The sequence below is a fragment of the Stomoxys calcitrans genome, chromosome 1 (assembly GCF_963082655.1).
Source record: "Stomoxys calcitrans chromosome 1, idStoCalc2.1, whole genome shotgun sequence".
Classification (NCBI taxonomy): domain Eukaryota; kingdom Metazoa; phylum Arthropoda; class Insecta; order Diptera; family Muscidae; genus Stomoxys; species Stomoxys calcitrans.
Genome location: NC_081552.1, coordinates 71,038,505 through 71,065,896, shown reverse-complemented (window position 1 = coordinate 71,065,896; position 27,392 = coordinate 71,038,505). Strand labels below are relative to the sequence as shown.

At 38.0% G+C, this 27,392-nt stretch overlaps 1 protein-coding gene across 1 annotated transcript; it reads right to left on the bottom strand.

The window, feature by feature from the left end:
- Positions 1–12,836: 12,836 nt before the first annotated feature.
- LOC106094217 (inactive ubiquitin carboxyl-terminal hydrolase MINDY-4B) lies at positions 12,837–27,255 on the bottom strand. The gene is made up of 8 exons (XM_013261418.2): positions 27,144–27,255; positions 26,824–27,038; positions 26,597–26,765; positions 26,458–26,523; positions 20,663–20,733; positions 13,478–13,631; positions 13,347–13,418; positions 12,837–13,287 (listed from the first exon to the last, which is right to left on the bottom strand). The coding sequence occupies exons 1-8, from the start codon at positions 27,198–27,200 to the stop codon at positions 12,859–12,861; spliced, it is 1,233 nt and encodes a 410-aa protein (XP_013116872.1). The 5' UTR covers positions 27,201–27,255; the 3' UTR covers positions 12,837–12,858.
- Positions 27,256–27,392: the final 137 nt, after the last annotated feature.

Sequence of the window (27,392 nt, the reverse complement as noted above, 5' to 3'; positions counted from 1 at the left end):
ATAATTTGCCCTAAAATAGAAATGTATTTTTCTTTTTTCTTCATGAGTAATTGGGTTTACTTTTCGTTTATTTCTCCATTATACAAACAAAAATGGAAAATCATATCACGGTTTGAAATAAAATAAGTGTTCAAGTCTTATTTTGTTGAAGCGCATAACACAACCGCAGAAGATGGACTTGTTGCAGTAACTGCAACTAGGACTGATAAATGCGATAGACATTTTTATCAGGTACACATCCCTAGAATTAACATATTCATAGTCATCTAAGTTAGTTTTTACACTTGTGTGAGAATATATAATTTAATCATCGTGTTTCCTGTTAAATTCACATAAAAGCAGAAAATTGTATCATATAGTCTTTTTATTGTCCTTGAGTATTTTTTATAATGTTTGTGGTACTTAAGTTGCGCTATAAGTTTAATAAATTTCTACAATTCAGTCAGTTTTTAATCCAGTTTATTTTTTGTTTTAAATAAATAAAAATTATGTAAATGCTTTAAGTCTGAACTATAAGTAATAATCTCCTATTATTATTAATAATTACTACAAAAATTAAAAGACAACAACAACCAAATAATAAACAAATATACATATTTAATTAATTATCAAACATAAAAAAAAAATACAAAAATCACAAAATGTATAACATTATTATTATTATTATTATCTATAAAGAGAAAAGGAGAAAGCAAACAAACCAAAAACAAAAAAAAAAAAACTTCCTAAAATAAATAAATTTTTTGAAAAGTATTCGCAATGAAAATTTTATTGGAAATATTGTAGGGTAGGTACTACTACCATCGTTAACGACAATATCAAAAGGATTTCGTCTGCAATTTCGAAAATGGTTGTCCGCTTTGAGAAAGAATACCGGCTCAAGAAATTCCTGGATGATCGGAGATTCGCAACATTGCTCTATGGGTGGAAATCGTAAAACAGCGGCAGAAAGTAAAATTTTTAAAATGACATTTTTGTACCCTACACCGCTACACTGGTGCATTTGTTTGCAACACAAAGAAGGAAGAGAGATAGACCCATTGATAAGTATACCGATCAACTCAGAATCACTTTCTGATTCGATTTAGCTATGTCCATCTGTTTGTCTGTCTGTCCATGTTAATTTGGGAACAAAGTTAGGTCGCAAATTCCATCAAATCATCTTCACATTTGTCATCGGCATTTTTTATAGCCAAGAGACGAAGCCTATTGAAATTAGTCCGATTTGGACTAATATTGCGATTCTCTTGAAATGTAGTAGGGAGGATTTTCTTATATTGGGTTGCCCAAAAATTAATTGCGGATTTTTCATAAAGTCGGCGTTGACAAATTTTTTTACAGCTTGTGACTCTGTAATTGCATTCTTTCTTCTGTCAGTTATCAGCTGTTACTTTTAGCTTGCTTTAGAAAAAAAGTGAAAAAAAAGTATATTTGATTAAAGTTCATTCTAAGTTTTATTAAAAATGCTTTGGGCAACCCAATAACTCTTAATATTACTGATGAATTCAAAAGAAATCGGTCCAGATTTAGATATAGCTGTCATACAAGTATATCGCCCAATTTTCACTCCTAGAGCCATCGCAAGCACATTCATTCACCAATCTTCCCTAAATAGTTTGGCCGAAATCGGTTCAGATTTAGATATAGCTCGGAGGATCCTCCCCCTTACATTAATTTTCAGAACCAAATATATATATATAGTCCAATCACGACAATATGGAACTCAAATGAAAGGTATTTAAGAGTAGAAAACGTATCTGATATCCAATTGTCGAACCAAGTGTTTGGGGGACCACACCAAACCCCAAAACCCCCCTAAATCTGACATACAGGGTGGCTGATGAATATTGCTACAATGATGAATATTGCTACATTTTTTTTTCGGTGTATGGAATACATTTTTCTTTTATTCATGTTAAATTAAATTATTAAATTAATTATTAAATTATTATTAATTAAATTAATTAATTAATTAATTAAATTAATTATTAAATTATTATTATTAAATAGAAAAAAAGTTATTACATTTTTTTTTGGTAGCGGCTTTCATCAGCCACCCTGTATTTACTGACAATGGTAATATGGGACTCAAATGAATGGTATTTGCGAGTAGATCACGAATTTGAAATCCAAGTGTGGGACCAAGTTTCTGGGGGTCCACCCCTTTTCTAAAACACCCCCCAAAGGGGACAAATTTACGATCATAGCAATATAGGGCTCAAATGAAAAGTCTTTGGGAGTAAAGCACGAATTCAGATTCGTCAATATTCCGGGCCACCCCAAACCAATAAAACCACCCAAAAAGTAATTGTATAGTAGTAATATAGTCGGCGTTGACAAATTTTTTCAACGGCTTGCGACTCTGTAATTGCATTCTTTCTTCTGTCAGTTATCAGCTGTTACTTTTAACTTGCTTTAGAAAAAAAGTGCTCGAAATTTTGTTTACATTTGTTTGTTTGGCGTCAATTTTAATATGAGTACCACATGTATTGAAAGAAATTCATTTAACAAACCGTATCAACGCTTGTGATATGCACCTTAAACGCAATGAATTCGATCCGTTTTTAAAACGAATCATAACTGGAGATGAAAAATGGATTGTTTACAACAACGTTAGTCGATAACGATCATGGTCCAAGCATGGTGAACCAGCTCAAACCACTTCAAAGGCTGATATCCACCAAAAGAAGGTTATGCTGTCTGTTTGGTGGGATTGGAAGGGTGTGGTATATTTTGAGCTGCTTCCAAGGAACCAAACGATTAATTCGGATGTTTACTGTCAACAATTGGACAAATTGAATACAGCCATCAAGGAGAAGCGACCAGAATTGGTCAATCGTAAAGGTGTCATATTCCACCAGGGCAACGCTAGACCGCACACATTTTTGGTCACTCGCCAAAAACTGAGTGAGCTTGGCTGGGAACTTTTGATGCATCCATCATATAGCCCTGACCTTGCACCTTCAGACTACCATTTATTTCGATCTTTGCAGAACTCCTTAAATGGTAAAACTTTCGGCAATGATGAGGCTATAAAATCGCACTTGGTTCAGTTTTTTGCAGATAAAGGCCAGAAGTTCTATGAGCGTAGAATACTAAATTTGCCAGGAAGATGGCAAAAGGTTATCGAACAAAATGGCAATTATATATTTGATTAAAGTTCATTCTAAGTTTTATTAAAAATGCATTTACTTTCTTTTAAAAAATCCGCAATTACTTTTTAGGCAACCCAATAGAACGTATTTGCTGACCATTGCAATATGGGGCCCAAATTAGAGATATTTTAGAGCAGAACAAGAATCTGATATATATTTTCAGGACCAAGTCACTGAGTGGCCGCCCCATCCCTCAAAACAACCACTAAAACGGTCATGTTTCTCGACTATGGAAATATGGGGCTCAAATGAAAGGTAATGGGGAGTAAACTACGAATGTGAAATCATCATTCGGGGCCAACTGTCTAACCGATGTCCCACCCGCAAATAGGACGTATTTGGTCACTATGGCAATTTGGGTCTTAAAGAGAGTTGAGCTCGATATTGATAGTTTTTAGGGCCCACACCCCAAACCGGACATATTGCTGACTTTTCCACTAAGGGGGTTAAATAAAAGGTATTTAAGATTAGCAAACGTATTTGATATCCAATTTTGAGGCCAATGGCAATATGGGGTTGAAATAAATGATATTTGAGAGTAGAGCAAGATGCTGATATATTTTCAGAGCTAAGTGTTTGGGCGACCACCTCACTCCCCCAAACACCCCTAAATCGGACATATTTACCGACCATGTCAATGTGGGGCTCAAGTGAAAGGTATTATGGAGTAGAGCACGAAATTGATACCCACTTTCGAAACCAATTTTCTGGATGTCTACCCTTTCCCCAAAAACAACCACAAACAGCAATTATTTACTGACCGACGCAATATGGGGCTCAAATAAAGGTATTTGGGAGTATAATACGAATCTGATATCTAAATGTGGGACCATGTATTCAGGGCATCACCCCTTTCCCAAAACACCCCCAAAGGGAAAAAATTTTTAGACCATGCCAATATGTGGCTCAAATGAAAGGTATTTGAGATTAGAATTTGATAACCTATTTTGGGGCCATGTATTTGAAGCACCGCACTTCCCCCAAAATAGTAAAAATTTACCAACCATGATAACATGTGGCTCGAATGAAAGGTATTTGAGATTTAACAAGTAAAATCGTGCTAAGTTCGGCCGGGCCGAATCTTATATACCCTCCACCATGGATCGCATTTGTCGAGTTCTTTTCCCGGCATATCTTCTTAGGCAAAAAAAGGATATAAGAAAAGATTTTAGATTAAGAATTGCATCCTTTGGGGGCTCAAGAAGTAAAATAGAGAGATCGGTTTATATGGGAGCCGTATCGGGCTATAGACCGATTCAGATCATAATACACACATATGTTGATGGTCATGAGAGAATCCGTCGTACAAAATTTCAGGCAAATCGGATAATAATTGCGACCTCTAGAGGCTCAAGAAGTCAAGCTATAAGCTCGGCTGGTCTGAACTTTGAATACACACTACGTCGGGTATATATGTGAACGACCTTTCGTCATAATCCGATGAAAATGCATAATTTAAAACCCATAGCAGCTGTATCGAAATATGGTTCGATATGGACCACCTACGGCACGGACATTGAGTGGTCTAATAAGTACATGTCATTGTTCAATTTTGTAGAATAAAATATTGGACTTTTTGGTAGCTATATCCAAATATAGACCGATCTGAACCATATGAGACACGGATGTCGAAAAGCTTTTCAGCGTTATCGGATTATAAATGAGCGATTTAGGGGCCCAAACCCTTAAATCGAGAGATTGGTCTGCATGGCAGCTATATCCATATCTGAACCGATCTGGGCGTAATTGACGAGGGATGTTGAAGGGCCCAACACAACTCACTGTCTCAAATTTCGGCAAAATCGGACAATAAATGCGTCTTTAAAGGGCCCAAAACCTTAAATCGAGAGATCGGTCTGTATGGCAGCTCTACTCAAATCGAGACTGATCCAGGCCAAATTAAAGAAGAATATTGGAGGGCCTTACACAATTCACTGACCAAAATTTTGGCAAAATCGGACAATCAATGCGCCTTTTATGGGCCCAAGACCTTAAATGGAGAAATCGGTCGATATGGCAGCTATATCCAAATATAGGCCAATCTAAGCCAAATTGCAGAGAAATGTCGAGGGGGCTACCACAACTCACTGTCCCAAATTTCAGCAAATCGGATAAAAAATGTGGCTTTAATGTGTCTTAGATCTTTAATCGGCAGATCGGTCTATAAGGAGGCTATATCAACACATAGTCCGATATAGCACATATTCGAACTTCACCTTTCTATAGACAAAAAAAAAAAACCTGTGCAAATTTTCAGCTCCATATCTCTATTTTTGAAGACTGCAATGCGATTTCAATAGACAGACGGACGGACTAGATCGTCTTAGATTTTTACGACCATTAGCGTCGGAAATGGAATTTCGATGTGTTGCAAATGGAATGACAAAATTAATGTCGGAACGAATCGAGCTCTAATGATGTATATTGTCTTCTTAGCAAAAGTGATTAAAATCAATTTCTGCAAAATCGCTGCAGTTGGCGCATATTGAATTTCTTCCTATAATTTTATTTAGAGTAGAAAAAGAAAAACATTATATCCACAGAAAAAAGAGACAGAATTAATTTCTCACCAAATTTACCATATATAAAAATATTTTCACCCGTCATCTTTGTCTGCGCCCGCAATGTGAGTTTTCATGTTCGTGCATGCATTTGTACTCACAACAAGGTGGTTACTTCATAATTGTTTAAATTTTTTATGCGATGGTTGAAACTGATTTTTTTTATCAAATACGAATTATTAGTTTCATACCACATGTTTTCACTTTTTCGTTTTTGCTTATTGGCGTCCGCGACTTTGTTCGCAGAATACGAACAGTACACTGAGGGTGCGACACGGTATTCGGGATGTTGTTTGCGTATTTTTCAGCTGTTGCCTGTGTTGTTAGTGTATGAGTGCACTTACAAGGCCGTTTCGTCCGCGGCATACGTGAAATGCATTTTGCTCTGAATGGCGCATTACCTCAGGTAGTTGCCACTAGCACCAATGTATGCAAGCGACCCGTCTGGCAAACATACGACGCTCGAATTTTATTCACACACAGCATAGATAGACATGAAGATTGTCCCATAGACAGAAAAAAATGTTAAAGCTGATTTTGCTTTTTAAATGAAAATTTGTATCAGTCATAAGTTTTCCAAGAGCATTTTATTATGGGTTTCTAACATGGATCTATTATCCTATACAAAGTGAAGTCACACACGTGCTTGTAATATGATATTCTAAGTTTTTAATCGAGTGATGATTGCACGACTAACAAACAACTTGTTTAAAACGCTCCTTTAAACTTACATTAAGGCTAGGCTTGTATTACTTATAAGTTAATCGATTTAATCATCTCTGTTAAATAATCTGTCAACCTGAATAAAAACTTACATTTGAATTAAATGTATATAATACTACTCAAATTTGTGAAACTCGTAAACTCGTATTTCGAACGAATATTTATTCGATTTGAAGAATATAGGTTTGTAAAATATGTTGAACTCAAAATAACAACATGTTTGCTGTAGGTATATTAAACTTGTGGAAAAAAAAACTTCATTAAGTAAAATGACTTCCCAAACCCAAGTTTATGAACTATTTGCCACTAATTATAGTTAAGTAAAACTTACTAAAATCGTGCAATTTTTTCTTGTTTTAAATAAAATTTAACCAAATTAGATTAAAATCGGCAAACTTATTTTAAATATTTTTATACCCTCCACCGTAGGATGGGGGTATACTACTTTCCTCATTCTGTTTGTAACTACTCGAAATATTTGTCTGAGACCCCATAAAGTATATATATTCTTGATCGTCGCGACATTTTATGTCGAACTAGCCATGTCCGTCCGTCCGTCTGTCGAAAGCACGTCTGTCGAAAGCACGCTATCTTTCGAAGAAGTAAAGCTAGCCGCTTGAAATTTTGCACAAATACTTCTTATTAGTGTAGGACGGTTGGTATTGTAAATGGGCCTCTAGAGGGCGCAATTCTTATCCGATTGGAATGAAATTTTGCACGACATGTTTTGTGCCAAGTGTGGTTCAAATCGGTCTATAACCTGATATAGCTGTCATATAAACCGATCTTGGGTCTTGACTTCTTGAGCCTCTAGAGGGCGCAATTCTTATCCGATTTGAATACATTTTTCCACGAAGTATTTTGTTATGATATCCAACAACTGTGCCAAATATGGTTCAAATCGGTTCATAACCTGATATGGTTGTCATATAAACAGATCTGGGGTCTTGACTTCTTGAGCTTCTAGAGGGCGAAATTCCTATCCGATTTGGCTGAAATTTTGCATGACGTATTTTATTCTTACTTTCAACAACTGTGTCAAATAAGGGACAAATCGATTAATAACCTGGTATAGCTGCCATATAAACCGATCTGGGATCTTGACTTCTTGAGCCTCTAGAGGTCGCAATTCTTATCCGATTTGGCTGAAATTTTGTACGAGGGATTTCCTCATGACCATCAACATACGTGTTTATTATGGTCTGAATCGGTCTATAGCCTAATACAGCTACCATATAAATCGATCTCTCTATTTTACTTCTTGAGCCCCCAAAGGGCGCAATTCTTATTCGAATTGGCTGACATTTTACACAGGTCTCCAACATATTATATAATTGTGGTCCAAACCGGACTATATCTTGATATCGCTCTAATAGCAGAGCAAAACATTTCTTATATCCTTTTTTGCCGGTGCCGGGAAAAGAACTCGACAAATGCAATCCATGGTGAAGGGTACATAAGATTCGGCCCGAACTTAGCACGCTTTTTCTTCTTTTTATTTTATTTTATGCTCCCCATTTTTCTGGTGTGGAACCTTTTGCAATAAGCCATATTGGCTTCAAGATAACGGTGTGGTTTTGGTATAAAAATGCACCAATTTTGCATTTGAAACCCTTCTTAATACCTCCCCTTTTGAAAATACAAAGAAATGATTAAATCTCCATGGCAAAAGTCTACGGAAACTTGTGGGAAATAGGAGTATTTTATTTAGAAAATTTTGCAAATTTTGGGCAAAAAGTCAAAACGTCTACATTTTGCAAAAGTCGACTTCAATATCAAAAAGTCGGATCTTTGCAAAAATAAGTCAAAAAATTTACTTTTGACATTTTGATAAAAAGTCTTAAAGTCGACTTTTCATCCCATCTTGGGATCCCTAAATCTGTTCCGACTCTTCTAATCTAACATCATAAATTTTGTCCATAGTGATGCCTTCGTTGCAACGGACCAAAAGCTCTGGTGAGAATAGAACCGAAGCCACCGCGCTAATTATTCCAGCTCGCTACCTACTCAGCTCAGCTACCCGGCCGAATGCAGAAATTAACTTGTCTGTCCAAGTTAATTTGTGTGCAATGTACAGGTCGCATTACCATCCGATCACCTTCAAAATTGGCACAGGATTTTTTTCCTAATAGCCGAAGTGTTTAATTACGAATACTATGTGTGCAGCTTCCAAACATTTTAATCATTATTAACATTTGCTCATCACTTGCAAAAATACAACTTTGAGCTTTCGCGCAAAGTCACAATAAGCCCCGCTTTGTAACAACTATTTAGTTATTCGCTACATTAGAATAACATTGTTCTCTTGAATTTTCGTCCACCAACAAGCAACCAAACCGTTTTTTCAAATGTAACTTATTCTTTTTTCGAACAGTCAATGAGACCTGAGAAGAAAGTTAGATCTCACTTTTCAAAGTCATCCCAACTCAAGTCCACTTCAGCCTCTCAAGGCAAATTCTGCGTTTTCTGTCCCAAGTTGGTTCAGAGTTTATTAAGTTGACGAAGCTCTGTACTTCGTCGTTACAATTGCTACCTCAATTGTTTGGCTGCTGGATATGAGATAAATAAATGTATTAGCACACACAGTTGTGGAAAATGTGTTAGGCGCCATCCTACGCTTCTTCATCGAGAAGTGTCTAATGTTGGAAAATTCACAAGACCTGCGACTCTATCACAGAACAGTTCAAACCTGGCCTCTTCTTGACAATTCTCCACCATTGCTAATTCCAGCCTTCCATCCACCTCTTCAGGTATGACGTCCGATCCTTCTGCTATTCAGGATTCTTTGCGATTGAAATTTACGGCTTTAGTGGTTCGTAGCATATCGAGAGATTTCCCCTCCTTTTCGTGTAGTGCTGATTTCGCCTCCCGTTTGCCAGATATTCGTTTGGCAGATACGCAGTTGTTTGACTGTAGGTCGGTAGATATGTTGATACATAGGAGCCGATCTTTACCCAAGAATTATATTATCGGGAATTTATATAAATGTGTTGGGTTCGCTTACTAAACAAAATACAGTTTTCGGGTAGCCCAGTTCCAGCTTCTAGTGTAAGAGTATTTTCGACTTCAATTTCCTATTCGAAGAAGAAAACCTCAACAAAACCTTTGCTATTCCGGAGGCAATAATTAACGAATCTCCGTTGCATATGTTAACCCGGTGTAGAAGAAGGAAAGCAACTACTCAACAGTTCAGCCTAAGGTTATAAATGGAAAGTTCTGGAACGCGATATACATCTGAACAATCTTGTGGTCATTCGTAGCGAACAATCACCTCCCACTTCGCGGACACTCGGTCGTGTCGTCAACGTTTGTCCTGACGTCGACGGTCATGTACGCGTGGCAGATATTCGAACCAAAAACGGTGTTGTAAGACGACCGGTATCTATGTTAGTCATTCTGACTAATGAGTAAATATTTTACTATGATTTTTTTGGTCACTACCGCTGAATGTTGGAAAGCCGCTCCTATCCGGGAAATTGCACAACAGCTTCCAGTAGTCAGTATCGCCGTTATGGAAGAAAATACAACAGTGCCGGCTATCCGAGAGCCTGAAAAACCACTTCCCGGTGGTAGAAATAAGTCCGCCGAAAGTTTTCATCGCCGTCGGGAAAAGCTCAGGTTCGAGGGTTAAAAAAAATGATTCCTTGTCCGTCCGGCTCTAACTCGCAGTCTACATTAAGTTCTGTCGGTCCGATCCAATATTCCGTTTCCATGGCCATTCCGATGTTGTTAATTCAAACCTACTATAATCGTACAAATCGACATAGACTGTCGTCGAATCCCAGTGCGGGCTCTTCTAGGCCCATGAGCCGGGCACAGCTGAATATGTGTATCCCTCGGAAAGGCTACAACTGACTCCTACGCCAATGGAATATAGGACATTTTGTCCATTAACAATTCAATCCATGTACGATCGTTCTCAACGGGCTTTTCGCGCAATATGCCTTTGCAGCATCTGATTAAGGTCTGCGCCGGAGCGAATTGAAGATTGCTATGCTGAGTTACAACTAGCGGATCCTGAATTTTTTAAAGCGGGTCATATTGGCCTAATTCTGGGTCCGACTTCTATCCTCAAATAATAAAGACACAAACGTTCTCGAATCCGAGTTTACCGCGGACTAAACTCGCCATTTGTGGCTGGGTTATAATGGGTCCTTGTTCAATGTAGAATGTGTAGCGCCAATATAAATTGAGAGGCAATATTCCATTGCTTAGGGCTCTCCGAGCCATTTGAATTGAATTTTGTACATTTGTAGGTTAATAAAATTGTAATTGGAAAGAAATGTTCACAGTTGACGGTTCTATCCTTAATTGTATTCTTTGTATATAGAATTTAGAATTTAAGCTGTAACAGCGATAGATGTTTCAAGGCCAGCGGCAATGTTTAATTACGAATAGCATGATTTTGTGTGCAGCTTCCAAACATTTTAAACTTCATTACAATTTGCTCATCACATGCAAAAAACGACTTTGCGCTTCGCGCACTTTAGAACATATCAAATTACAAAAGAATGTCATAATAAGCCTCGCTATGTAACAACTAGTTACTCGTGACATTGTTCTCTTGGATTTTCGTCCACCAACAAGCTATCAATCCGTTTTTTATACCCACCACCGAAGGTTGGGGGTATATTCATTTAGTCATTCCGTTTGCAACACATCAAAATATCCATTTCCGACTCTATAAAGTATATATATTCTTGATCAGCGTAAACATCTAAAACGATCTAGCCATGTCCGTCAGTCTGTCCTTCTGTGAGCTGAAATTTTGTACAGATTCTTTTTTTGCCCATAAGCAGGTTAAGTTCGAAGATGGGCTATACCGGACTATATCTTGATATAGACCGATCCGCCGATTTAGAGTCTTGGGCACATAAAAGCCGCATTTACTATCCGATTTTGCTTAAAATTGGGACAGTAGGTTGTGTTAGACCCTTCGACATCCTTCTTCAATTTGGCCCAAATCGCTCCAGATTTGGATATAGCTGCCATATAGACCGATATCCCGATTTAAAGTCTTGGCTCCATAAAAGACACATTTATAATCCGATTTCACTGAAATTTGACACAGTGACTAACGTTAGGCTTTTCGACATCCGTGTCGTATATGGTTCAGATCGGTTTATTTTTAGATATAGCAACTAAAAAAAAAATGTTTCGTTACACACAATTGAGCAATGACTTGTTCTTTCTGGTATTTGGTCCAAATCAGAACTTATTTCGATATAGCTGCTATGGGGCATAAGGTATGCATTTTTCACCTGATTTTGACGAAAGGTGGTTTACATATATATCCGAGGTGGTGGGTATCCAACGTTCGGCCCGGCCGAACTTAACGCCTTTTTACTCTTTCAAAGGTAAAATATTGTTTTTTCGAACAATATTTAAAAAAAGAAGTGTTCTATTTGTTATATGTAAAAAAACTAAAATCCTGTGGATTTATTTTCATTTATTGCTTCCGCAAACACGAAGCTTATTTCTTATTAAGCTTATATTCAGATGTTTATATATTGGGTTGCCCAAAAAGTAATTGCGGATTTTTTAAAAGAAAGTAAATGCATTTTTAATAAAATTTAGAATGAACTTTAATCAAATATACTTTTTTCTAAAGCAAGCTAAAAGTAACAGCTGATAACTGACAGAAGAAAGAATGCAATTACAGAGTCACAAGCTGTGAAAAAATTTGTCAACGCCGACTATATGAAAAATCCGCAATTACTTTTTGGGCAACCCAATAGTTTCAATATATATTTTCGTACGATTGGACGGATATTGCAATAATGTCATTTGTATACCGATTCGCACCAAATTTGGCGCGAAGGTTTCTCTAACGATTCTCAATAGCTTGCGAATTCCATAGAAACAGTCAACAGTCAAATTTAGATTTATACCCAGTCGAAATGTGTTTAGATTAAGATATAGTTTTCAAATACATGTTGTCTGATTTAAAGTAAAATTACAGAAATGTGGTCAGTTTTCAACCGATCCTCGAAAATCGGCATATATGTTTATCAAAATCGGTTTAGATTTATATATGGATCCCCTATTTACACTTATTTGCTCAAAATTTGGTACGGCTTGATTTACTACCCATCGGTAGAAAATACTTATTTAGCTACGCATTATGTTCACTCATAGATTCCTAACACTTTCTATTTTGAATGAAATCTGTTTCACCAAACATGAGAATTGAATAGAAAAACTTCAATAGTTTCAGCTAGCTAGTTTTGAAAAGCATTGGAAATATTTATTTTCAATAGCTACTTCCATAAAAGTAGAAGACTTTAAAAGGAACTCTTATGTACCATCAACAAGCTGTAAGCAGTAAGCAGTTTAAGCATTTTGAGTTTAAAAAAATCCTCTATCACCAAGTATGAATCCATTTGCTGCATATGTATGTCATTTAGCAACCATCCTTTTTACTGTTGAGTACTGAATAAATAACTCAAAGTTGAGGGTTGTGCCTGAAAACGCACCTGTGCCTCTTCCCATTTGGTGTGTATCAACTTTTGCAGCGGCGTATTCACAGCCAACTCTTCTTTAACTTCTTCTTTGCCAATGTCATCTTTGGGTTTACCCGATAGCGAAGTGCTTTCCGTTGAAGACATTTGACGTTCCAACATGCCCAAGGCTTGATCATTGTATGAACGATTATCTATGGAGAAAATAATCTCACGACCGGAACAACTGTAGTAGTACAAATCAAAACGGGACTCGGCATGATAATTTCTTAAGAGATCAGCATTGCGATTAAACATAACTCCATAGTGACCTGCACACAAAGTTATCCAAATAGGGTAATTGGGAGTTTTCAAACGAGAGCCAGGCTGCCGCACCACCAAAGAGTTCTGTAAAAGGTAATCATAGTAGTGCTTCCATATAAAGTTAGGGCAAATTGCCTCATTACCTGTCCAGCTTCATTTTCCCACAGCAATAGGCCTATGACACAGCGACTTAAAACTCCATATTGCGGTACGGCCTTTAGGAATATTTTGTCTATCAGCTTTATTGCAAAAACTTACTTGAGCTCTTACTTACATAGCTACTTTCATCGCCCACATTTATGACACCATTGTGTATGTAGGGTGTGGCTCGACCGGTTAGCAAAAGGGTTACAATCATTAGGGATCCCTCTTCATTGTTTGTCATAGTCAGCGGCACAGTTTTGGTAGAATCCAAATCACTACGAACCCTGATAAAGAAAATGTCCATTTAAATTATTCATAAGAAATAAAATCAAATTCTTATTCTGCTTGGTTTTCTGTGTTTCGAAGACATATTGTGGTGAAATGAGGTGAAAGGTAAATGTTATATATTGTAGATTGGGTACACGCAAAAAATATTTTATTTGACTAAAGGGAAAAGTTTGTCAATTAAACTTCTTTTCTGAAAAACGTTGGACTTTGTTTACAATAAAAGTATATATGTATCTTTTGCGATACATTCATGCAAGAATTTGTGACAAATATTAAGTTTTTTTTTAACCTCATTATACCTTTTATTCTTCACATAAAGAACATATAATTTGACGTCAAACGTTTAAAATGGATTGTGCATATTGACAATTATGCCAATTTCAGTTTAATGTTATAACATAATTCAAACTCAAATTTTACGAATTGTAAGCAGATCTCAACTGGTAATTCAAACGCTTTCAGAGTATATTTGGATTTATTTCGATGTTGTGATGCACAACATTCCATTCCATTTTCGCACAACCCATTATGGTATTGTATTATAATCTACTGCATTCGTTATGCTATGAGTAAAACAAAAACTTGTTGTTGATTTCGCACATTTACATACTTAATTCGTGATGGATATTTCTTTATCGCGTAAATGTTATAAAACAATGTGTGTGCCTTAGAATTTCTTGTTGTGGTTTCTTGTACCTGACAGCCATTTGTGTGTTGCTCTAATGAATTTTGTCATTAGACATACCAGCATTTTTGTACCGAAACTATAAAAAGTGACCTTTCCGAGTGCGGATTGTAAACTGTTATATCCAATGACAAAATTCATTACCATCTGCACTCCCCGGCACGGGATAGTTGTGAGCACCATTCAGGCTGGAATATTGCTGTCATGAGAAGCTTAACTGCGAGCTACGGGGCGCGTCCACAGGTTGCGGATAGTGGAATGCTCCATATGGAGTAGCTGCAACGGCAGACGCGGACAATCAGCAGTATCGAGCGGAGCAGTGACAGGCCGAGCAGCACCGGCTCTTGAGTGCCTATGGTGCTCGATATGACAAGGCGAGTTATTGGCGCCTTTAAATAAGCTTTCGTAACAAAAGAGAAAAAATGTTGGGTGTAAGAATGTGTCTATACCAGCGACAAGCACAGAATTCCAAATAATTGCAAGCCCATGCGTTTGCTTGGGAATATATTCTTGTGTACGTACAATGTAATGTGCAATATAATGAGTATTTTTCCAACCACTCGTCTATACGCTCAAATACTCACCGCTTCTCTCTAGTAGGAGTTACACTAGAGAATAATTATTCGTCCGGTACACGAATAATCGTTTGCGGCTATCAAGGGTTTGCAATAACCACAGTTAGTTTTGTTCAATAATACCACGTTTTTGGCCAAAGTTACATATGTTGAAGCGAAACGTTGCACGATTACAAAACAAATAAAAAGGCGTTAAGTTCGACCGGGCCGAACTTTGGATACCCACCACCTCGGGTATATATGTAAACCCCCTTTCATCAAAATCCGGTGAAAATTGCATACCTTATGTCCCATAGCAGTTATATCAAAAAATGATCCGATTTGAACCAAATAATAATAAGTACAAGTCACTGTTCAATAGTGTATAACAAAATATTGGCCTTTTCAGCAGCTATATCTAAAAATAAACCGATCTGAACCATACACAACATGGATGTCGAAAGCCTAACATAAGTCAATGTGTCAAATTTCAGTTAAACCGGATTATAAATGCGCATTTTTTGGGGCGAAGACTTTAAATCGAGATATCGGTCTATATGGCAGCAATATGCAAATCTTGATCGATGTAGACCAAAGTGCAGAAATATGTGGAGGGCTTAACTCCCTGTCCCAAATTTCTGCAACATCGGAACTAACACAACTCACTGTTCCAAATTGCGGCGACATCGGATAATAAATGCGTTTTTATGGCCCCAAAACCTAAAACCGAGAGATCAGTCTATATGGCAGCTATATCCAAATCTGGACCGATCTGTGCCATAATGCAAAGGTATGTTAAGGGGCTTAACTTAACTCACTGTCCCAAATTTCACCAATATCGGATAATAAATGTGGCTTTTACAGGCCTATGAACATAAATCGGAGGGTCGGTCTATATGGCAGCTATATCCAAATCTGGACCGATCCGGGCCAAATTGACGAAGGATGTCGGTGGGCCCAACACAACTCACTGTCCCAAACTTCAGCAAAATCGGATAATAAATGTGGCTTTTATGGGCCCAAGACCCTAAATCGGCAAATCGGTTTATATGGGGGCTATATCAAGATATACTTAACCTGCTTATGGACAAAAAAAGAATCTGTGCAAAGTTTCAGCTCAATATCTCTATTTTTAAAGATGGGTTATATCGGACTATATCTAGATATAGCCCCCATATTGACCGATCGGCCGATTTAGGGTCTTAGGCCCATAAAAGACACATTTATTATCCGATTTTTCTGAAATTTGGGACAGTGAGTTATGTTAGGCCCCTCGACATCCTTCGTCAATTTGGCCCAGATCGGTTCAGATTTCGATATAGCTGCCATATAGACCGATCCTCCGATTTAGGGTCTTAGGCTCATATAAGCCACATTTATTATCCGATTTTGCTGAAATTTGGGACAGTGAGTTGTGTAAGGCCCTTCGACATCCTTCGTCAATTTGGCCCAGATCGGTCCAGATTTGGATATAGCTGCCATATAGACCAATCCTACGATTTAGGGTCCTAGGCCCATAAAAGCCACATTTATTATCCGATTTGCTGAAATTTGGGACAGTGAGTAGTGATAAGCCCTTCGACATCCTTCGTCAATTTGGCCCAGATCGGTTCAGATTTCGATATAGCTACCACGTAAACCGATCCCCTGATTTAGGCCCATAAAAGCCACATTTATTACCCAATTTTGTTGAAATTTGGGACAGTGAGTAGAGTTAGGCTCTTCGACATCCCTTGTCAACTTGGCTCAGATCGGTCCAGATTTGGATATAGCTGCCATATAGACCTATCCCTCGATTAAAGGTTTTGGGCCCATAAAAGGCGCATTTATTGTCCAATGTGGCCGAAATTGGGGACAGTGGGTTAAATTAAGCCCCTCGACATACTTCTGCAATATGGCAGAGATCGGTTCAGATTTGGATATAGCTGCCATATAGCCCAATCTCTCGATCTAAGGTTTTGGGGTCACAAAAGGCGCGTTTATTGTCCGATGACGCCGAAATTTGGGACGGTGAATTGTGTTAGGCCCTTCGATATCCTGTTTAAATTTGACCCAGATCTGCCATATAGACCGATATCCCGATTTATAGTCTTGGTCCCATAAAGATTTATAATCCGATTTCACTTAAATTTTACACAGTGACTTATGCTAAGCATTTCGACATCCGTTTAGTACATGGTTCGAATCGGTTTAAATTTAGATATATTGTAGCTACTTAAAAGACCAATATTTTGTTTACACAATTGAAAAATGACTTGTACTTATAAGTATTTGTTCCAAATCGGAACATATTTCAATATAGCTGCTATGGGGCATAAGGTATGCATTTTTCACCGGATTTTGACGAAAGGTGTTTTACTTATATACCCGAGGTGGTGGGTATCCAAAGTTCGGCCCGGCCGAACTTAACGCCTTTTTACTTGTTCTGATTCTGTCACTCGTATGAACGACTCCACTCACTCTGTCCTCCCGTTATAAAATTGACAGGTTTTGACATACATGTAAGCAAAACAAAACCACTTCTTTATGCTACACAGAATTAAGCAATCAGGCTGTTAGTCATTTTAGTCCATTGTAAAACTATAGGGACAAGAGAAGTAATATGCCATGTAGTTCCTACTGTTTAACCAGCTGGATCGCTTTAAAATGCCCTATAATTTCTGAGTAGAACTACACATTTTATCACAGGCACAGTAGTGGTGCAAAAATTCCATATCTCTAGGATGGACGATCATGTTTTTCTACGTTATTGAGCGGACGTGGTCTGGCCAGATCACCACTTTAAAGGAGCTTTAAAATATGAATGGATTTTTTGAAATTGAATTTTTGGTTCAAAACATGTGTAAATATTACATAATTTTTTATTAAAAATTGTTTAAATCGAAAAATAAGGACTAGCAAACGAAATTATAGAGATTTAGTTAAGAAAATGGCGGTCACCGTGACGCAGAGGTTACCACGTCCACCTATGAGGCCGAACGCCTGGGCTCGAATCCAGGCGTGAACATCAACAACATTTTCGAAGGTGGTTAGCCCCTTACTAATACTGCCTACATTTGTAAGGTATCCTGCCATGTTAAAACTTTTTAGCAAGTGGTGTTGGTATGCGGTACGCCGTTCGGAGGACCCTTATTATTGCTATTAAGCTTGAATCGGACTGCACTCATTGATATGAGAGAACAGGGTATCCTAAATTGAATGTTCATGGGAAATTTATTAGTTAGTTAGGAAAATAACAGAATTCTGGCAAATGAGTCAAAAATTTAAGCTTCTAGGGGCAGTGGAAGACTAATCGGGATATGGAATCTATATCAGTTAATACACTCCGTGCAAAATTTCACCCAAGTCGGGTGACAACTGCGGCTTCCAGGCACTTAAGATATCAAATCGGGAGATCTGTGTATATGGGAGCTTCATTAGGTTAACGACCGATTTGGACCCCACTTGGCACGGTTATTAGAAGTCCTTAAAGAACTTTCCGTGCAAAATACCAGCCAAATCGGACAACAACGGCGGCAAATCGGGAGATCGGTTTATATGAGGCTATATCCAAATCTGAAATGAACGATAAAAACATAAATAACTAGAAACCAGTAAGGAAAGGCAAAAGTCGGGCGGTGCCGATTTTATAATACCCTACACCTACCATATGAGTGCTAAGTGGGAGCTATATCTAATTCTGAACCAATTTTAATGGACCTTGGCGGTCCATTAAATTATTAAACAATCCGTATAACATTTCGAGCAAATATGTTCAAACTGTAATAACCACGGTTCACAAATGACAATATCATTGCAAATTACCCAAAATCTGACGAACATATGTATGGGAACTAAATCTAAATCTGAACCGATTTTGACCAAACTTTTTAGATATTGTGGAAAATGTTGGTAAGATTGATCAAAAATGCGCTTGCAGTAGCTCTGGAAGTGAAAATCGGGCGATATTCATATATGAGAGCTATATCTAAATCTGGGCCGATTTCTATGAAATTCAACAGTAATGTCGAGAGTCATAAAAAATGCTTCCTGCGGAATTTCAAGAGAATCGGTTAACAAATGCTCGCTTTATTGCAATATCCCTCAAAATCGGACGAACATATATATATGAGCCATACCTAAATCTGAACCGATTTCGAGCAAATATATATATATATATATATATATAAATATATATATATATATATATGAGAACTAGATCTAAATCTGAACTTATTTCCATGAAAATCTCATTTAGATTTTATTGCAGGATATTATCTGGCTATAGACCATTTCGTTCAATGCTTCCAAATAAAAGAATAGCACAGCAAAGGACTTTCACAAGTAAGTCAAAATGTGTGATGTTGCTCAAAAGCAGTTGCTCAAAACCATTTGACAAATTTCTTTCTGAAAGTTATTTGCTGTGCTACTCTTAGAATAGAAAGTTTGTCACTACACCCAACTTGGGACGTCGCGGCGGCACGAGTTGTCTTTAATATTTCGTACTTTGCTTATTGGGATCGAAAGTAAAAGAAATGGAGGGTATGCGTTAAAAAGAATCCTTTTTATTTTTGGCGACATTCTAATGTTCATATTTCCTCCTCTTAGTCTGTCATGCTTTATGCCGAAGACTCTAGAGAGGTTGATAGAAACATATCTTAGGGCACAGATCCCTGGAGATCGCCAGTTTCGGCAACAGCATGCATATAGTAAGGGCAAGTCCACCGAAACAGTCCTTTACGCCCTCGTCGCCTGCTCAGAGGGTTCTCTCCTTGTCAAGGAATATACAATGCAAGTATTTCTTGGCATTGAAGGTGCTTTCACTGTCGTAAAACAGTATCGTACCCCGTAGGAAAATTTATTAACCACCTTCTTACTAAAAGATGCATTACTGCGGGCTTGGGATCTGTAGATCTAAAAAAAGGGTCATCAAAGCAACACCTCAAGGAGGTGTATTGTCTCCTCTACTTTAGAATATGGTCATTAACAATATATTATTGTCTCTGGAAGAAAAAGGTGTTAATGTGGTCGCGTATGCAGATGACGGTTAATATGGAGGCTATATCAAGATATAGTCCGAAGTAACCATTCTTGAACTTTACCTACGTATGGTAAAAGAAATTGTCTGTGCAAAGTTTCAGCACAATATCATCATGTTTAAAGAGCAATAGCATGGCTTGATTTCAATAGACAGACAGACATGGCTAGACCGTCTTACATACAAAAATACTTTGTTGGCTCTAAAAGGAATATTTCAATGTGTAACAAACGGAAAGTTCTGCATGACCGATAACAAGCGGAATGACAAAATAAGTATAACTCCATCCTTTAGTGGTGGGTATAAACAGGCCTTAGTGTCCCCCATTCCACAGTTATATACTACAATACATGCCGTTGCAAACGAAGCAGGACGACAATCCGATGATATCCCAAAAAAATTTTGACTCAATCACAACTTCGTCTACAACACCCAACGAATACACATCGGTGATAAAAAAATTTTGACTCAATCACAACTTCCTCTACAACCTCCAAAGAAAACACATCGGTGATAACCACTTTAGGCGCCACGTACTTCTATGAGGAGTTTGACGGAAAATATGTAATCCAACATTAGTTCTAATGTTTCTTCCCTAGACATTGTTTAAACATGTTCTAGTTTCTAAATGCACCCGATCCTGAAGGTATTGAGGCCAGACATTTCGGTATGTATATTTTGTAGCGTCGGAAATGGATATTTCAAGTGTGACAAATGGAATGACGACATGAATGGAATGTAAAAGCTATTAAACCAATTTATCCAACTTACCTTCCCATGGTTCGTGTAAGAACTGCACTATATAAGAACAGCAATGTTCCGGGAGAATCTTCTGCTGTAAACTGAAAATAAACAAAATGAAATATAGTCCTTAAGATGAAGTAATAGCAGCAGTGTGCAATCAGACAAACGCGAACAATTTTTATTTTACTGTGATGCCCCAGTTCAGCGAAATTTGGTAGTATATATGCTTTTATTTGTTTCAATACCCTTAATCTGGAGATTGGTTTCTATGACAGCTATAACCAAACTTTGTCTGATCTAGATCACATTCTGTAAGGATGTGTAGGTAGCTTATAACTGTTCAAAATTTCAGCTAAATCGAGTAATGCGTCTTTTATTGTTTCTAAACCCTTTCAAACATAAGTGAGCTCGTTGTCCTATGTGTCCCGTCATGATTGCGATCCCTGGCTTTCCTTTTTCACTTGCAAAGAAAATATCCGATCACTGAGCTCGTCTCGAAAGAGAAACAAAAAAAAATTCGATATTGATTCGGGAGGGCCAAAATCTAAATAAGTCTCCTCAGATGTGAGAAGAAGTAAAAATATTTATATTTCCAAATCCTGAAAAAGACCCGAGAAAGACAGGTAAAAACTTGCCATGTCTTGATTCTTATTTTCAAAAGAGTATTCTCTAACTTTTAATGGATAGTTATTTTGGAAAAAAATTTAATCACTCAAGGATAGTACTGATAGTTTTATCCATTTGGTAGTTTGTGATCTGCATCTGTTACCAGTGGATCGACTGGTCTGGAGGCCGGGAGAAGGCTTAGAATGGACTCCAAAGACCCAGTTGCGGCGGTGGTATTAGGCCGTTGCATGGTTGGTTGAACGACTGCACCAGGCTCCACAAGCCAACAGACAACTGGTCACCGGGGGCTTTTGACGAAGACCTCGTTCGAAGTTTGAGGACAAGACCGAACCTATTTCATCTTCGCATGACTATAATTTGCCAGGGCTTCGGCCTTCTCTTGCAAACCAATACGGTCTTTGAAGGCTTATAAAAATAAAAAAGTAAAAGCGTTCTTAGTTCGGGCCGGCCGAATCTTTTATACCCTCCACCATGGATCGGAATTGTAAAGATGTTTGCCTGGGATCTCTTTATAGGCAAACGAAAGGATATTAGATAAAAATTGTCATGCTATTGGAGCCATATCAGATTATTAACCGATTCGGACCATACTTGGTTTGAATGTTGGAGTCATTGTACAAAATTTCAGCGTAATCGGATAAGAATTGCTGCTATTGTAGCAGTAGTACTGCAATTTCAGTGCAGCAGGCTTACTGCTGAAAAGTCTGTTGTTTGCTGAAAATGACTGCTGCTTACAAATGAAGGGGTGAATTAAAACACAAATGTAAATGTGTGTCTCAATGTAAGTTTTTAATCACCACTTAATGTATAATTTCTTCCCTAATCGTTTTCCCCCAAATTAGATACAAAAGGCCATGCCAGTCATCTACACATTAGTGGAGAAATGACAAAAAATGCGAGCTCGCTCAGCCACATTTCGAAGTGTATACCAATTGATGGATCGGGTATTTTCTTTACAATAATATTCCACAAATTTAAAAAAAGGGTCAGCAGAGGAACCCCTGAAGAAGGTGGACTGTTTTCTCTACTTTGGCCATTAGAAATACATTATTGTCTCTGAAAAAAAAAAGTTGAAAAAGTGGTCGCATATGGTGATGACGTAGCTATTGCGGTTAGGGAAAATTTCCCACCATTCATAGATATACATACTTTAGGAAGCTCTACGTGCTACTGCAAAATGGGCTACCGAGAATGGTCTAGGCGTAAATCCATGAAAGACAGAAGGAAATCTTTACAACAAGGGATACAAGTTACCTTCAGTGGCACCTGTCTCTTTGGAAGGAAAGAATGTTCAAAATACGTGAGAGTTTTGATGGACAGGAAATTGAACCTCAATTCAAACCTTTTCGAAAGGGCAAGAAATGCAACTCTTGCCATATACACCTGCAAGAGAGCCATTTGCAAAATTTGGGGGTTTAAACCAGGGATTCGGAATGAAACGTGTGTCTGTCCGTCTGTTGTAATTACCCTACAGGCTTCAAAAGTTGAGATATTGAATTTGCCACAGATACGTATTTTTGCTGCAAGCAGGTTAAGCTCTTGAATGAGCAAAATCGGATTATATTTAGATATAGCTGGCATATAGACCGATTTCCCGGTTTAGGGTCTTGAGCCCATAAAAGCCGCATTTATTATACGATTTCGTTGAAATTTTAAACCACTAGTTGTACAAAGACCCCCAAAATTCCAACCGAAAATGGTCCATTTCGGCCATTATTAGATATATAGACCAAACTACCGATTTAAGGGTGCGTTTATTACACGATTTCTTTAAAATTTACAGTAACATTCCGTCCACATCCGCAACGAGCTAGGTCGAGATCGATCTATAGATATAGCTGCTATATAGACCGATCTGTCGGTTAAGGGTCTTAACCCATAAAAGCTTCATTTGTTACCCGATTTCGCTGAAATTTGGAACAGAGACCTACACTAGGCCTCTCCGTATCCGACCTGAACATAGTCCAGATTGGACCATCTTTGGATATAGCTGTCTTATAGGCTGATCCAGTGCGATATTACTTGTTTTTTAAAATTTGGTTAGGAATTACTTCCGGTATGTGCTTATTTCAGTAAAATCAAATAATAATTGCGCCCTCTGGATGCTTTGGAAGTAACATCGGGAGGTCGGATTATTCGGGAGTCGGAGGTCGTAGAAGAAATTGTACAAAATTTCACCCAAATTGGATAAGATAAGCGCCGTCTGGGGGCTCAAGAAGTACAATCGGGAGATCGGTTTATATGGGGGCTATAAACGGTTATGGACTGATTTGGAGGTCACAACAGAAACCTGTTTTCAAAATTTCAGCCGAATCGGATAAGAATTGCGCCTTTTAGAAGTTCAAGATATCAATTCAAAAGATCGCTTTATATGAGGGCTTTATAAGAGCACGCTTTATATTGTATGAGGGCTCATCTATTGTAATAAACTTCCCCTAAACCAGGCATATATACCGACCAGAGAACTCAAGCACACTTGTTCAGGGACTTGATTTATGTTGATGCTTTCATTTGGGTGGATGAACGGAAAGTGATTGCTTTCGTATTTGCTCGAACCGAACATTAAGTTTGAATCACTTCATCGTTAATCAAACATGAATGTTCGTACTCGCTCGGTTCATTCAGTAACGAGGGATGATCAAACAAGCTATCTTGAATTGAATGAACTTGAATGATTCGGACCATAATTAAATTGAATGAATGAATAAAATTTCAGCCAATTCAAAATATAATTGGGTCCTTTAAGGGCTCAAGAAGTAAGATAGGGTGATCGTTTTATATGGGAGCTGTATCATGCTATAGACCGATTCAGACCATATTCGACACGAACCTGATTTGAACCATACTTATCACAGTTGCTGGAAGTCATACGGAAATACGTCATGCAAAACTTCAGCCAAATCGGATAGGAATTGCGCCCTCTAGAGGCTCAAGAAGTCAAGAACCCAAATCGGTTTATGTGACAGCTATATCAGGTTATGGAACGATTTCAACCATACTTTGCACAGTTGTAGGAAATCATGACAGAACACCTCGTTCAAAATTTCAGCCAAATCGGATAAGAATTGTGCCCTCTATTGGCTCAAGAAGTCAAGTTCCATTATCGGTTTATATGTCAGCTATATCAAAATATGGAGCCATATGGCCCATTTTCAATCCCAATTGACCTCACTAATAAAAAATATTTGTACAAAATTTCAAGCGCTTAGCTTTACTCCTTCGAGTTAGCGTGCTTTCGACTGACAGACGGACGGACATGGCTAGATCGACTTAAAAAGTCATGAGGGTCCGTCACGCATATTTCGAGTTGTTACAAACGGAATGAGTATACCCCCATCCTATTGTGTTGGGTATAAAAATCATACCAAGCTCGTGCTTGATCGTCAATTTATTTTTGATCGTCATGTCAATTAAGGAGGCCACCGTAGCGCAGAGGTTAGCATGTCCGCCTATGACGCTGAACGCCTGGGTTCGAATCCTGGCAAGACCATCAGAAAAAAATTTCAGCGGTGGTTTTCCCCCCCTAATGCTGGCAACATTTGTGAGGTACTATGCCATGTAAAACTTCTCTCCAAAGAGGTGTCGCACTGCGGCACGCCGTTCGGACTCGTTCGGCTATAAAAAGGAGGCCCCTTATCATTGAGCTAAAACTTGAATCGGACTGCACTCATAGATATGTGAGAAGTTTGCCCCTGTTCCTTAGTGGAATGTTCATGGGCAAAATTTGCAATTTGCATGTCAATTATGTCGATCTAGCCATGTCCTCGTCTCTCTGTCGAAAGCACGCTAACTTTCGAAGGAGTAAAGCAATGCGCTTGAAATTTCGAACAAATACTTTTTATTAGTGTAGGTCGGTTGGGATTGTAAATGAGCCAAATCGGTCCATGTTTTGATAGAGCTGCCATATAAACCGATCATGGGCCTTGACTTCATGACCCTCTAGAAGGCGCAAATATCGTCCGATTTGGCTGAAATTTTGATATGTGGTGATATATGGTGTTTTGGTATCACTTCCAACAACTGTGTTAAGTATAGTTCAAAACGGTTCATAACCTGATATAGCTGCCATATAAACCGACCTTGGAACTTGATTTCTGGAGCCGCTGGAGGGTGCAATTCTCATACGATTTGGCTGAATTTTGGATGTGGTGTTTTATAATGACTTTCAATAACTGTGCTATGTATGGCGCAAATCGGTTAATAACCTGATAGAGCTGCCATATAAACCGATCTGAGAACTTGACTTCTTGAGCATCTAAAGGGCGCAATTCTCATCCGATTTGGCAGATGTTTTGTAGAAATATGGCCTGAATCGATCAATATCTTGATACAGCTCCCATTTAAACCGATCGCCCGATTTTGCTTCTTAAGCCCCTACAAGGCGAAATTCTTATCCGATTGAACTGAAATATTACACAATGGCTTCTACAATGTTCAGCATTGGATTCATTTATGGTCCGAATCGGACTATAACTTGACATAGCTCCAATAGCATAACAGTTCTTATTCATTATTCTTTGTTCGTTTAAAAAGAAATACCGCGCAAAGAACTCGACAAATGCGATCCATGGTGGAGGCACGCTCTTACTTGTTATCATTCACAAGCTACCAACCAAAACAAGCATGTGAGTCGTTCGATTGGAACCTGTGCTTCAATCGATTCGTTTTTGAATCACAACATTTTGGATGCGTGTCGTGCGAGTTGAATAAAGTGGTTTCACTAGTGCACATGATTGATTGTACTGATTTTTTAAAACAGATGATCAAGCCTACACAATCATACTCGTTGCAGCTCTTTGATACCGACTATAGCAATATGTATGTAGCTCAAATGTGGTTTTTGGGAGTAGAATATGAATCTGATATCCACTTTCGGGGCAAAGGGTATGGCTACTCCAATCCACCACCAAAGCCAAGAGTAGATCTAACAACCAACTTTAATGGAGGGACATATATCGCTTAACTGGAAACTAATTTCACTTATCCGAACTATGCTTAACTAATATTTGCGGATAAATGAAACCAAATTGATGTATTTTTAGCGTTTCGCTTATCCCGTTTCGACTGTTTCTCTTTCCCCAATGTGCCAATTCGAGTCAGAGCTTCCAAAAGTTGACTTGTTTCAGAGACATATACTGATATGGCTCCTTTAAAAACCTAAATTAATCTCACATTAGTTTCCATTAAAATCTTACCACTTTATAATTCCTTTTAATGAAAAACTCCAATTCATCACTATGATTTAGGGTGAAAAGGTAGAGCTGAAAATAAATAAAGCAAAAACCAGTCAGAAGCAATAGATTACATAATTTTTCCTGGGACTCAAAGACCCACCTTTTCGGTAACACCATCATGAAAATACAAAGCACTATGGTCCACAAAACACTCATCCGGTGAGGGTAAGACCACCACCACTTTACCCTTATCGGCAATAATACGCAAAATTTCTATTAAAGCTGAAACCAGGGCATCTCTTTGCATATCCACAGTGGGCGACAAAGGACTGCAAGAATGAGAGATTATATATCATGTGAAGACACCATAACATTAATGCCAGTTACTCTGCCAAGGCTGCAGCTCTGGTGGTCTTGCGACCAAACAACAGATTCTTCAAAACAAAGCCCTGGACCACAGACAAAAGGCCTCTGGTGGCATTGCGTTGAGATCTAAGACCATAGGCATATTCATCCTTGGGCGAACCAAACAAAAAAGGAGTCTGAGTCCATTCAGCGCGCATGGGAATAGCCGAAGTACCAAATACTAATTGTCGGAGTTCCTGGAAAAGGACAATAAAAAATTGCCATTATATTTGAGAATGTTTCTCGAAGGGAAGTTTTCTTTTTCTACTTAAAAAAAAAAAAAAATACATATTGCAACTTACCATAGCCAATGCTGGTGTAATGGGTATACCACCTTGTGCTGTAAATTGAGCTGCCATTTTTATAGCTTTTTTATCCTTACTTGCTGCTTGCCAAATAGAACGTCCGCTATCAGTGACTGCCTAATCGTTAGTAATTTCACTTTCATTTCGCCGAATGCCATGTAGACTTTCTAATCATTCATTTCCGCTTTATATAAGAGTCTTTTTTCTCTCCATTATTTCCGTTTTCAATCCATAACGTTCACACCT

What these genes read in the sequence shown, in the direction of transcription:
- LOC106094217 (XM_013261418.2), bottom strand. Translation starts at nt 27,200, where the DNA reads ATGGCAGCTCAATTTACAGCACAAGGTGGTATACCCATTACACCAGCA. An exon ending in ATGATGGTGTTACCGAAAAG is followed by an intron (nt 26,524 to 26,596) that starts GTGGGTCTTTGA and finishes ATTTATTTTCAG; the next exon opens with CTCTACCTTTTCACCCTAAA. An exon ending in TTAAAAGGAATTATAAAGTG is followed by an intron (nt 20,734 to 26,457) that starts GTAAGATTTTAA and finishes GTTTATTTTCAG; the next exon opens with TTTACAGCAGAAGATTCTCC.